Below are 14,539 nucleotides of genomic sequence, written 5' to 3'. Positions count from 1 at the left end.
ACATCCAATCACAACGCGCTACAAATGGAGCGATGAAGTATTTTGCTCCGCCTATATAAAGATCGCTTCACCCCAACTTCTTCTTCATCAGCTTTTCCCACGTGTTCACAGCAGCATTATCAAGAACAGGCTTGCTCTGCGGTGAGTGATGCGGGCCAAAGAGCAAGGCAGGAGGAGAAGAAGAGAGTAGTTGAATATGTAAAGTGCTTGATAGGGACTCTCAGTGGAGGCAGGCATCTAACATATCCTAATGTGTGTGTGCGCCATATGAGTAGAATTCGAAAACACTTTTTAATAAAACGTAAATTCGTCCCCAACTATTTTTTTTGGCCAAGTCAAGTCAAGTGTGTTCATAGAGGTTTCCATGGGCCAATGCAAATAAATCTAGATTTAAATTAAAAAAGACACGATATTGTCGGACCTGACGTTTTATTCTTATCCAAAATAACTAGATGCAATGATAGGTCAGAAAATTACACTTATTTGACATCTCTTACTCTTCATATAATGCAATAATTGGTGTTCAGCAACCTGGTGTTTAGAGGTGAGCTTACCCTAAAAGGCCACCATATAATGATTTCATGCTCAGTTAATAATTTCAAAACTAAATCTAGCCAAAACTAAGTTTATTTGGAGTTTGTTACAATGGTTTGAAACTTTCTGGAAAACTTCACAACAGCTGTTAAACACCTTTAAACTGTCACTACCATGATGATTCCACTATAGGTGAGTGTGCTCTGTAGACAACAGGCCAACTCATTAAGGTTTTGCAACATAGCTAGACTGTTCTACAAGTATTGTAGTGATCAAAACAACAGATTGAGAGGGAAATCATCCACTGAGCTCTTGTATTCTCAGAGCACTGAAGCAATGTTAAAGTTAAAGATGAACGAGACTGCTTGACAGATGAAGAGCAGATATCAGCTGTCACAGGTGAGGTGATTTATGAGCAGTCTGTCAGGTAAGGCGTAGCTGAAACCACAAGGGAACGTTTCACTTCCTCAATGCCCCAGTCCTGCTGTCACCAGATCCCCTGTCCTACATTATGGAAAATTCTTCTTTGAATAGTCAACTAACTTTAAACAGCATCGCCTCTTTTGATTGAGTCAGTTTAACAAAAGGTAACTAATTATCAGCATTAACACATAATAGACTGACCAGGTGTCCATGTTTTCTGAGCACAGTCCCAGTTTATGGTGTCCTGTTCCCACCTGGAGTTGTCCCAATAAATGTCCCCAAATACACTCGTAGCTGTGCGATATGGCTATATACAGGGCTGGACTGGTAATCGGGCATGCCGGGCATTTTCCCGGTGGGCCGACACTTATAAGGTGCAGACAGAATGATTTTTATTTATTTTTTGCCAAGGACCATCACGCACGGACAGCGAGCAGCCAGTGGCCCATTGGTTTGTCTCCTGTATTGACAGCGTAAACATCCAATCACAACGCGCTACAAATGGAGCGATGAAGTATTTTGCTCCGCCTATATAAAGATCGCTTCACCCCAACTTCTTCTTCATCAGCTTTTCCCACGTGTTCACAGCAGCATTATCAAGAACAGGCTTGCTCTGCGGTGAGTGATGCGGGCCAAAGAGCAAGGCAGGAGGAGAAGAAGAGAGTAGTTGAATATGTAAAGTGCTTGATAGGGACTCTCAGTGGAGGCAGGCATCTAACATATCCTAATGTGTGTGTGCGCCATATGAGTAGAATTCGAAAACACTTTTTAATAAAACGTAAATTCGTCCCCAACTATTTTTTTTGGCCAAGTCAAGTCAAGTGTGTTCATAGAGGTTTCCATGGGCCAATGCAAATAAATCTAGATTTAAATTAAAAAAGACACGATATTGTCGGACCTGACGTTTTATTCTTATCCAAAATAACTAGATGCAATGATACATATCTATGCTACCAGTTAAAAAAAATTTGAACTGTAAGATTTTTTATGTTTTTTAAAGAATTATCTTCTGCTCACCAAGCCTGCATTTATTTGATCCAAAGTACAGCAAAAGCAGTAATATTGTGAAATATTTTTACTATTTAAAATAACTGCTTTCTATTTGAATATATTTTATTATATTATATAATACATTTAATTTATTCCTGTGATCAAAGCAAAATTTTCAGCATGATCCTTCAGAAATCATTCTAATATGCTGATTTGCTGCTCCATAAACATTTCTGATTATTATTATTAAAAAAATGTCAGGATTCTTTGATGAATAGAAAGATCCAAAGATCAGCATTTATCTGAAATAAAAAGCTTTTGTAACATTATACACTATACCATTCAAAAGCTTGGAGTCGGTATATATATATATTTCTTTTATTGGGGGGGGGGGGAGCGATATTTTTGTCATGCTATCCTTTCAACTGTTAAGGGGGATTTCCGTAGACAGCGCTGCTCACTGCATTTGTTGGCTGCATCTTACAAGCTGTTGTTAAAAGTACCGTTTCAGTCTCTTTCGATATAAAAGTTTTTACTGCTGACTCACTCATAAAAACAGTCTCTATTCGCCATCTAATGGTGTAACAATGTAACTAAAATCACCATCACGAACACACAAAACGTTTCTCTATACCAAATACTATTATTAAATACTACTATTATTTATATAAATACTATTTATTGAATAATAATATTTAATAAACAACAACAGCTATCATAAATGTTGCAAGGCCATTCAGTCAAAAGTGCAAAGGCAGCACTCTGATATACAACATTATATTTATATAAAATATAACGTTATGCCCTCAGCCAAAACTATTTGCTCTGGAACAAATAATAGATTTATGAGACTAAAGACTACCCATTAGATTTACCCTAAATTACTTATATTTCCTGTTTAACCACTATAGAGATATCAGAGCCAGCTGCAAATTCCAGAAGAACTAGTCGAGGTGAGGCTGCTCTCAGCAGGTTCATGAGCGCTGACACCCTGGAGCTCACATCTCCAAAAGCATTGAAGCAAATTTTCAAATCGATGTTATCTTTATAAAAAAACCACATATTTGAAGTCTAAACAACTATATTCTCACCTTTAAAAAAACTCTTAAAACTACATTCCATGACACAAAAACGGTATTATTTTTTAAATTAAAGTTTATTTGGGCATCCGCCATGACACTCGCTCAGAGATATACTGCAGGCGGATTGATACAAATGGTGAAACGGTTTGAGTTCTGTTATCACTAGAATATTGCACTGCTGGAAAAGGATCAGCCAGTCAGATTCGCGGACCAGAGAGAACTGGTGTGTGTGTGTGTGTATGTGTATGACAGAATATACAGTGGGTATGGAAAGTATTCAGACCCCCTTAAATTTTTCACTCTTTGTTATATTGCAGCCATTTGCTAAAATCATTATATATATATATATTTCTGTCATGACAACTCTCGGGGGGATTGGCATGGTAATGTACATGACAATGTTAATGTATTTGGTGGAACAGATCTGCTACGTGTTGCTGCTGCTGCGGCAGAGCAAGTACAGAGACGTGCTACTGCCGATACATCCACAACATGCTGCTGCAAATATAACATACATGACATAACCCCCATATAACATACATGAATCACCTCGTAGCATGGACAGGTGCATGTACATCAATTACTTGGGGAAGACAGGGCAGCAGGATGCACTACGGGAAGAAAGCAGGTTGGGAGAGGCAGTGTTATGTTCCGGGCAACATGGCAGTGGTGTTCCCTGATGGCAGTGGCCTCTTTCAGCAGGACAATGCACCCTCTTGCCACACTGCAAACATTGTTCAGGAATGGTTTGAGTTACATGACAAAAAGTTCAAGGTGTTGCCTTGGCCTCCAAATTCCCCTGATATCAATCTGATTCAGCATCTATGGGATGTGCTGGACCAACAAATCCAATCCATGGAGGCCCCACCTTGCAATTTGCAGGACTTCAAATATCTGCTGCTAATGTCTTGGTGCCAGATACCCCAGGATATATTCAAAGGCATTGTGCAGTTCATGCCTTGATGCATCAGAGCGGTTTTGTCAGCACAAGGGGGATCTACACAATATTAAGCAGGAGGTATTAATGTTGTGGCAGATCAGTATATACACAAGTGTCATATTGTTTCCATTCAGTACCATCACTGAAACTGCAGTGTTTTGCCAAACCTGCTTTTCTTGGCTGTGTGTAGCACCGACAGCTCTGCATATCCTTCAGAAGGATCCCAACATTAAAAACAAGTACCATAAGTTTATTTTTTAATTATGTCCCTGATCATTTCACCCTGATCTTAACAGTGTGTTGTGCACATATCTGCTTGTATTACTGTTTAAAATTGTCACAATGTAATACTTTACACGGAAGCTTTTATTGATGTATGGGGTAGTTAAAAACTATCCTGGACCGGACTGTAAACCCACAGCCAGTGAATAAGTCCAGCAAAGAGCTAAATCTCAAAAATTAGTTGCTAAACTCATATTTTAATAACACATTTCAAATCAGTAATGAAATGTGGTATGAATGGTATTTTCTTGAGTAAAGTAATGCTCCAGCGAATATGCAAGTGCAGTGTAAAGCAAAGGCTGTGCATAGGTCTCATGTAAAGACCAGTGGGTGACTTTGCCGATTGATGATAGGTTCTTTTATTTTGAAGGCGGGACTTACTTTACTAGAGTCGCCATGTTGAGCATTCCAGTTCCTCCCAGTGATCATAACACCAGTGGTCAATTTCAATAGACCCTTATAATGCCGACGTCACAATTACGTCACAGCATTAGCTGGAGGGAAAACAAAGGGGTAACTAGAGGTGGCCAATAAAAACCAGCACAGAATCGGCTACATAAGGAGCTTAAAATGTCATCTTCTTGTGTTGGTGAGTGTCAGAATCGATGGAGTACAGGCTCCAAATTGAAATTTTATCGCAGACCTGCTGCCATTGCCAGACAAAAAACTGACGACAGCTGTGGTTAAAGGCAATAAAACAAGCGGACTGGACAGAAACGATCATCAAAAATGCTAGTGTTTGCAGCGCACACTTCATATCAGTTAAGCTTATATAAACTATTGTCTTTTGTTGGTATGGATTATGGTTTGGTTACAAGTCTAAAGATTTCTCATGCATGCCCACCTAATCAGAAATTGGGGAACAAGTTTACTAACATCATTGGCTAAACATAAAGGAAACGGAAAAGGAAACATTGTTGTCTCGCTTTCTACAATTGCCATAAGTGCCCATGGTATGTGTCAAGTGTGTGTTCAAGTAGTTGCATTTGCTTACAATTGCCACTGTTAGTACATAGTTATAGGTATCTAAAGATTTATATGCCCTCAGTTTCTATTTACTATACATGCTCGGTTGCTCTATCTGGTAGGTGTGTCAGGCCACTCATGTCATCTTCTTGTGTTGGTGAGTGTCAGAATCGATGGAGTACAGGCTCCAAATTGAAATTTTATCGCAGACCTGCTGCCATTGCCAGACAAAAAACTGACGACAGCTGTGGTTAAAGGCAATAAAACAAGCGGACTGGACAGAAACGATCATCAAAAATGCTAGTGTTTGCAGCGCACACTTCATATCAGTTAAGCTTATATAAACTATTGTCTTTTGTTGGTATGGATTATGGTTTGGTTACAAGTCTAAAGATTTCTCATGCATGCCCACCTAATCAGAAATTGGGGAACAAGTTTACTAACATCATTGGCTAAACATAAAGGAAACGGAAAAAAGGAAACATTGTTGTCTCGCTTTCTACAATTGCCATAAGTGCCCATGGTATGTGTCAAGTGTGTGTTCAAGTAGTTGCATTTGCTTACAATTGCCACTGTTAGTACATAGTTATAGGTATCTAAAGATTTATATGCCCTCAGTTTCTATTTACTATACATGCTCGGTTGCTCTATCTGGTAGGTGTGTCAGGCCACTCCTGTCAGATCGTCCATCCATTGAGTGAGTGTGAATGAGTCGGCCAATCTGGTTCCTTCCGTTAAAGTTAACATTTTCAAATAACAACCACAATCCTGGACAGTGAGTGACATTACATATTAAGATAAAATCGAATTTTATCCAGTCATTGTTCAAAACAAGCAAACAAAACCTGCTAGCTAGCGTTAGTGAAGCAGTCAGGGGAATCTTTCTGTCTCCACCTAAGCTCCGCCCATAAAAAAACTAACTGAAAAGGGTGTTGGATGTTTACTAAATGTAGGGCACAGAGCATACCAGCAGAAGCATTTCTTAAAAATAACAGGCTCAATCAATCAAGCTAGCACCACGTCCCTGGCGAGGAGAGATTTATTAAAACTGTTTCTACCCAGTTTATTGTTCAATTGACTAAATGTTCTGCTATCACCTTTCAATTCACTTCTCACCACCAAGGGTCTTAATAAAGTTGTCAGTTTGTTTTATCGATTTAATTAACATATTTACATTGCATGTGCAAGTTGCTGTACAGTCGGCTGGGAATCTTCTAAACCCAGAGCCGAGAGCTTATGCAATTGATATATACTGCCTCAGCAGCCAAACCAAAACTAACACATTACAGGGACAATTTATTCGCATTACAATACTTAGTCTGTCAGTCTGTAATGCACTCTGTAGATTGTGAATGTCATTTATGACCCATTTATTGAAGTAAATGACCATTCAAATATTCATCGGTTTTTTTTATGTACTTCCTTTCACCATGCTGTGATATGGAACAAAGCAGCATCTAATAAGCATAGCAAATATTATAGAACCAGATCTGTAAATATGCTTTGGTCCTTGTTCTTTAGGCATTCATTTGGTTATGCAGCTATTACAGTGACATTTTGCACTTTAACTTAAAATCATATTCAAGCTGAAAATACACATTGAGTTCAAGAAACCTTTTGTTTTACATTTGCTTTAGTGGTAGACTGATATGTGTTTTGACAGCCGATGCCGATATCTTGAAAAGCAGGTTGGCCGATATAAAGCCGATATAATTGTATTTATTTTAATTAATATTCAAGAAATTTGAAATCATTTGAAAATGGATTAAAAAATAAATGTGTAAAATAAACATACTTATACTTTAGATGACAAAGTATTTTTTGCAAATAAATAAATATTTAATAAAAATATAATTAAAAAGTAAGTAAACACTGTAACCAACAAGGCACTCAGTATTCTGGGAAGTTTGTGTGCATTGGGAATCATATTTTTTTCAAATAAAGCCAAGGTAACACTCATTTTACATACAGCACACAGTGGGCAAATGCATAAAGTGCAGCATAATTTGAAATCACGAGTTTACGATCGCGCATCTTCAGTGAAGCTGAACTCTCCTCCTGTCAGCATTCAATTCACACGAACCGACAGTCTCGCAGAGAACACGAGATCATGCAGGATACAAATGCACACTTCACACGATCTCACAGCTGGATTCGACTAAGTTTGCAAGGTTTGTGAAATTAAATGTTCATTATTCATTCAAAGATTTTTAAATTATATAAATGCATATTTGCTGAATGCTGACGGCAAACGAGAAAGTATTATAATGTTTGCCTTGCTATTACTAATAATATAATACGTTGTATACATTTGAATTCCTTTGTTTAACAGTTCTATCAGATTATTAGACAGACTTCTATCTGTATTAGACAGAACTGTTAACGACGATAGCAAACAAGAGGGAGAAATTAATGTGAGCACTGTATGCTCAGGCGCTGTCGTTCTCGGCGCCGTCAAAATAAAAGTCCGTCGCACCGTCAAAATAAAGTTTCGAACGCATCGACCAAGCAGAAAAACTTATCGGCCAATGCCGATATTTGAAAAGTGCCAAATATCGGCCGATATATCAGCCATGATGATATATTGGTCGAGCACTAATTTGCTTGTAGGGTGCTGCTATATTCGGTCGCTAAGGTTTTCCGAGTGGTTTTTAGTAGGGATGCACCTATACTGATACTGGTATCGGTATCGGGCCCGATACTGGTCTCCTGTACTCGTACTCGTTAAAATGGAGGCCGATACAACACAGCATGTGATAAGCACCATATTCAAACAAAGAAACACCAACAACAGACAGCAGAAAGGAGTTATGGATGTCTACTACGAAGTACAGTATATGTATGCAATGAATATAATGTTAAACATTCAGTATTAACGCCTGTATAGCTGATGTGTGCGAGCTGATAAACAAAGCACGCTGAGTGGATTGAGAGAGGCGGCGCAGATGCGCGAGCTTGCCGAGTGAATATACCTTTCTCACAGACATCACTGGAACTTTTGTAGTTCGGTCGGATATGTCAAAAACAAGTAAGTAAATCAATGCACAATTTACTTAAAAGTAGGGAGAGCGAGAACGCGAGAGAGAGAGAGAGAGCGCGTGCGCAATTCTGTTGTGTGATCTTTGATGTTCACTCACTTAGCACACGCATCATTTGGATTAAAACGAAATCGTAAAAATATAAACATTCATAGGGGCATTTACTATAAACATCATTTATTTTCAAACTTAGGCATACACGACTTTCTGGCGAAAGTGAATCTAGCAGCCTGTGTGAAATGCGCTAGGCTGTAGTGTACTTGTCCCTCTCATTCTGCATCAGTACAAATACGTGCACGCGTTGCGCATGTTTTGCTTGCTTGAGTGTTTCTGCATTATATGAGTGGCTTTGGAATATAAATCGCAGCACGTTTCAGATGAAAAAATGCGACTTCTATTTCTGAAAATATCACAGTTAGGAGATTTATAACTGTCACGGCGTGGTTAGGAAAGACACCGTGTAAGCAAGGGTCTGGGTCCAAATGCAGGCTTTTATTGACTGCCGGGAAAACAAAGTAAAAACCAAAACAGAAAACACAAACAGAGCTAAGACTCTGACACAGGCTTGAAACAGAAAAGGTAATCTGATGCAATATGGCCACGTAGAGCTTGCATCAGTCCCGTAACAACACTTAATACAACTCCTAACAATTATTAGTAACACTTAAAACCAATTACTAATAATCTGCCCAGAGTGACGTGGGGAAGGCGCATAAATAGCCCTCAGCATGGGCCACAGCTGTGTGTGAGTGAGTGTGTGCACAGGTGTGTGGAGTCAAGGTAACGGAAAAGGAGTCCGGGAGGATGGGAAATGGCGACCTCTGGTGGTGAGAGGGAGAACACCAGACGCCAGACCCTGACAATAACGAGTGGTTCCATGCATTATTACAGCAAAGCGCGTGATTACAGTACTCACACAGCAGTGGAGCAGCTCTAATGCTATTAAATTAAAGATGATGTACCATAGAGCAAAAAAAGGAACAGTGAAAGTAACAAAAACTTTTTAATGGGCATAATTAAGTGTGAAAATAACCGAAGGATATACAGTGAAACCAAAAATTATTCAGAGACCAGATATAATTTTGGATATTTTTTTACTAGTGGGTGCAGGACACTATAGTTCATTTATTTAAGTGAGGATAGCAAAATAAAGTAAACTGTGACAAATCATACCAAAAAATTATTCATACAGTGGACTACCAGTAAAATCGATACAAATTTGGGTCCAAAAATTATTCAGACCGAGTCTGGGGAAAAAACTGAAGTTGAGGTTTTCATGAAGCTGGATGACAGCATGCCCAGGAGACTACAGGCTGTCATTGAGGCTAAGGGTTGCCCGACAAAGTATTCATAGTTGTGTAAATACTGTCATACTAACAGCTGTCTGAATTATTTTGGTTGATTGTAATCTATTACATACCTTTCTATCAAAATTATCTAACATTATCAAGATGAATTTGTTCTGACACAGTGTAACTCTGAGTTCTTGTCATATTTTATTACCATTTTTTATACTATAGCGAACAAACTGTGATAATGTGAGAAATGTTGAAGGTGTCTGAATAAATTTTGGTTTGACTATCTATTTGATAAATGAAGTTAACCAACTAACATTATACATACTCTTTTGGTTTCTGTACCCAATATTTAAAAAATTTACAAATGCAATAAAAATATCGGTATCGGCACTCGGTGTCGGCAAGTACCAAAAATAAAAGTATCGGTATCGGGCGAGTACTGAAAAAAGTGGTATCGGTGCATCCCTAGTTATTAGTATGTTGCTATGTCGTTACAATAAAGTCATAGCACATATTTCCTCAACAAGCCACATGATTTGAAGCATCATTCATGTGCATAGTACAGATGTTCCAGGAATTTTAATACTTGGGGTTAAGGGTTTGCACGAATCCCTAACCCTCAGTGTGGGCAATAGCTATAGTGACGATTGCCTTCACACGCACCACCAAACATGCAGAGCTATAAGAAGGATACTGCAAAGTTCACATAATCCAGCTTGGATAACAAAACGGTTTGCTTAAGCTTCTTAATATGCTGATGTGTTGATGCCTTCGGCCAAACTAAAAATGTTCTGCGGCTTTGCCTAGCAGTTGGACTACTTCATTTGCAACTGTTCAAAGAAACAGCTTATGCTTTGGAGATTTACGAAAAGAGGAAATAAACGGAATAACAGTGATTTCTTAACTTGTAATTGGCAAAAAAAGTAAATCCTTCACTAGAGTGACATGAGGTGAACTTCTGAAACAAGAAAGCAAAGTCTCCTGTCTGTGTTAGTCTTTTTTTTTAGTCTTATGTAATTCATGTTCCAGTTTCATTTGTTTTTAACACAGTTTTTTTTTTGTATTTTTATGTTTATTATCATTCTCATGTTTCATACTATTATTATTCTCATTCTTTTATTCAAACAAGTCACATCACAGTCAAATAATTCCTTTATATAAATATAAATATAAACATTTAGATTTGATTTTATACTGTACATGTATACGATAATAACTATTAGATTTAAGCTAAGATATTTTATATCTTATTCTTCACAACTAGCTATTATTTCATCTCCTTTTAGTACCATTAGTCAAACATTAGTAAACATCACAATTGTTGTGAAGTGCACAAATGCTTGTCAAGTGTATTATGAAAGCCGGCTTCCATATTCACTAAAGACAGGCAGAATGAGAACACATCAGACGGTTGAAAGGGACAAAGACAGTTGGTGGCAAATGCGGGGAGATTGGATGCAACGGCACATTCTTGCTCATGGCAGCACATGTCCAATCAGATTTCTGACATCCCGTTGTGCTTCTTCGAGAAATGTAGTAGGCCTTTTGAGTGTCATAAAGCAATCCAGTGTGAGAGAATTGATGTGTGGAGAGGTCAGAGATGAATTAGATGAGAAACGAGGAGAACAGTTTGAAATGAGTAATGTGGGCAGTTTTTCAAGAGTTGTCAAAATCAGATTAAATGTGCTGTGTGGCTCTTGATCTAACCCCAATCTGTGCTTTCCAGCTCTGCTCATGTGATGATTCACAGAGCCCTATGACTTCCATTTTATTCCAGTTTATTAAAACTAACTTATGTGTGCGTGCTGATAAACTGACATAATTTACATAGTATCAAAAATGATATACATTATTTAAAAAAAAAACAATTATGGGGAAAAAAACAGTAGATGTGGTAGCCAAAATTTAACTGTAAAGAAATATTATCATAAGCATCATAACACACATGACAATAAAATAATGCAATTAATATTATTTAACGACATAAAATGTAACATAAAACCCTAATCTACTTTAACAAAACTGTACTTAATTAAAAAATGTAAAGTGTCACACAGGGCATTCTGGGATTGTCGATTTATTTATATTATTATTATTATTATTGTTTTATTTTTTACAGTAAATTATAAGATTATTTGTTCTTTTTCACTTCCAAAACTGTGCATTACCATTATGTCTATTACAGGTTTTCATATTGTCACATTGCTGTCATTGTTGTGGTTTTTATTATATTAACATTACCTGTATTAAATCCATCTGTTAACTATTGTTAAGTATTATGTAGTTATTTTAGAAAGGCCACAATACAGTAAATTAAAACAATGCCTAAAAAGCTGTATGTTTATAGGTAATATTATATTTTCCTCCTTTCAACTGTTATTAAACTGTTAATAATGGTTTATAATGTTCTATTGAGAGAGTAAGATAATGTTTTTATCTTCCTTTTAGAGGCAGAGGCGTTCCGTACAGTGTCTGAGAGAAACGTTATTACAAAAAATATTTGGAAAATAAATAAACAAGCTTTCTGCTACTAAATTTTCTACAAGAAAAGGCAGAATGAAAGTTAATGAGAAGATGTGACATATGGTGCTTGATCACAACTCTCACAGTAATTGGACTTTTTCTTTAGATATTAAACACTCTAATACTTTGAAGCATCTGAACGCATCGTAATGACCTGACTGCTTAAATCAGGGTTGAGTTTATGCTAATTTCCTCTCATAATTAGCATCCCTCTCTATGTTAAATTTGGCCTATGTTAAATCATGTTTAAAAGCACTGCAGGTCACAGAAAATAGCATCAAGAAAACGCATGTTGCTGGAGAAAGATGTCACAACTGCACCACTTCTAGATGGCTTTGAAGTTAATTAGCACTTCCTCTCTAGAAATGTATTAACTATTTACTGAGAGAGAATCACTTGAGATTATGCTGTACTCAACACAACAAGCACGCAAACTACATGCTTTCAGCCCTCTTGATGGATGCAAATCTCAATAACCAAAGGCAAAAGTCCAGAAAAAGGTAACTGGACACTCTGCTCATGTCCAGCAGGTATTCTGAAATGGATAAGAGATGTCCTAATGAAACAGATCAGGGTTTGCCAACTGAAATGCATATACATGAAATAAAAGCTATGTATTCTGTGTAGCAATTATTTGTATCGCAACATACGGACGATTTTATTACTTGCTTTTAGCTTTATTTTTTCCATGCTGTCTGCAACACAGAACAGACCAGCAATCCGCAAATTGAGGTACACTCTTAAAAATTAAGGTGCTTCAAAAGGTTCTTCACAGCGATGCCATAGAAGAACCATTTTTGGTTCCACAAAGAACCATTCAGTCAAAGGTTCTTTAAAGAACCATCTCTTTCTTACCTTTTTATAATCTGAAGAACCTTCTTTCGCCCCAAAGAACCTTTTGTGAAACAGAAAGGTTCTTCCGATGTTAAAGGTTCTTTATGGAACCATTTAGACAAAAAGGTTCTTCTATGGCATCGTGAAGCACCTTTATTTTTAAGAGTGTAGACTGCAATATGTGGAAAGAGAATGTATTTAATCATCAAATTAAAGCTGCTAATAGGCTATTAGTTCACGAAGGCTATAGTTTCAAATGTAAACATTAAAAAATGCAACAACAGTAGCAAAATATATTTATTTAAAAAAAAAAAACACATTTACAGTGTTAAAAACCACACTGGCATGCATGAATTATTAACAAAAGGTTGAGTTGTGTTCTCAGGGTATTTTTATAAATGGCACATGGGGGCAAGTTGTCACATGTTTGTAAAAGTTGTGATTTTATGAATTAATCGCTTGATTAGTTGTGACATCTGTTGGTCAAAAAAATGTTTTGATGTTTTTGCATGTTCCATTTTTGCTGCTGATTCATTCTTTTCTGCTTCGTTATTTAGGTTACTGTCCAGATTTTACTGAACTGCCTATACAATATGCCATTTAAGGGAATGTTCCAATTGCTATAACTTGCCCTGCTACTGAGTGATGGTGTTGTAAAAGGTCACTGTGTGTTTAATGAACTATATCACTTTCTCCAGGGCAATAACAGTGGAAATATTCAATGCCTTTATATAGCTAAAGCTTACAATTATGTTTATACAGAAATGGAGATTCCAAAACAAAAGTAAGAGATCTATAACCCCAGTTTCTCTATATTTATGATAGATAGATAGATAGATAGATAGATAGATAGATAGATAGATAGATAGATAGATAGATAGATAGATAGATAGATAGTGGACATTTGTTTAAGTATAATATGATGACGTCAATAAAAAGTATATTCATATATGTAATCATCTTCAGAAGTCATCCCCAAATTAAGTGAAATTAAATAAGTTATTTTACGTAAAAAAAAAAAAAAGAAGGCTAAAGTGAATCAAACACTCTAAGCGAGGACTCACAGAAACACACTGCAGCACCCAAAAGAAATTAAGATGCCGAAAGCTATTATGCATATTATATAATCAACATCTGTTGCAAAGATCTGCGTTAAATCTCATCTGGATACGGTAAAGCTAGAGGTGCACTTACCTCACTCATGGTTCAGTGTTATCTCACGGGATTTCCTCAGCGCACTTCAGCTGTAAGGAGTTCACAGTGGTCTCCTCACTCTCAGGGAGCTTTATAAAGAATAAAGCCGTCTCCTCAGTGCCATCACGGTTGTACTAAACCAATAGGAGAGCCGTCGGCAAATCTCCTCCCTTATTCTGTCTGAAATATCACTGTCCTCTTTTACTTCTACAGTAATGAGGAGAGCTGCGTCTCTGTCCTCTCATCATTAGCGCCGCTTCATAGCAGCCTGACTCAATAAACTATCACCAGAATTATATTTGTGTGACACTATTTACTAGGATTTGAAAACGCCAATTTTGACATAATTTAATTACCGAGACTTTCTAATTTGATGAGCTTTGAATAGACATCAAACACAAAACGTTTTTACTACTTTTCACAGTTGTATTTTGG

General features: G+C 37.1%; 1 protein-coding gene across 1 annotated transcript in view; it reads right to left on the bottom strand.

The window, feature by feature from the left end:
• The window catches only part of pcp4b (Purkinje cell protein 4b), a 38,589-nt gene extending 24,389 nt beyond the window's left edge, over window positions 1-14,200 (bottom strand). Inside the window, exon 1 of the mRNA XM_016246083.1 lies at window positions 14,105-14,200. Within this exon, the coding sequence (XP_016101569.1) occupies window positions 14,105-14,113 (9 nt within the window). The 5' untranslated portion in view covers window positions 14,114-14,200. The remainder of the gene's footprint in view (window positions 1-14,104) is intronic.
• Window positions 14,201-14,539: the final 339 nt, after the last annotated feature.

The sequence above is a fragment of the Sinocyclocheilus grahami genome, unplaced genomic scaffold (genome assembly GCF_001515645.1).
Source record: "Sinocyclocheilus grahami isolate Dianchi unplaced genomic scaffold, SAMN03320097.WGS_v1.1 scaffold783.1, whole genome shotgun sequence".
NCBI lineage: Eukaryota > Metazoa > Chordata > Actinopteri > Cypriniformes > Cyprinidae > Sinocyclocheilus > Sinocyclocheilus grahami.
The sequence above is the reverse complement of the archived record's forward strand: the minus strand, read 5'-3'. Positions and strand labels throughout refer to the sequence as shown.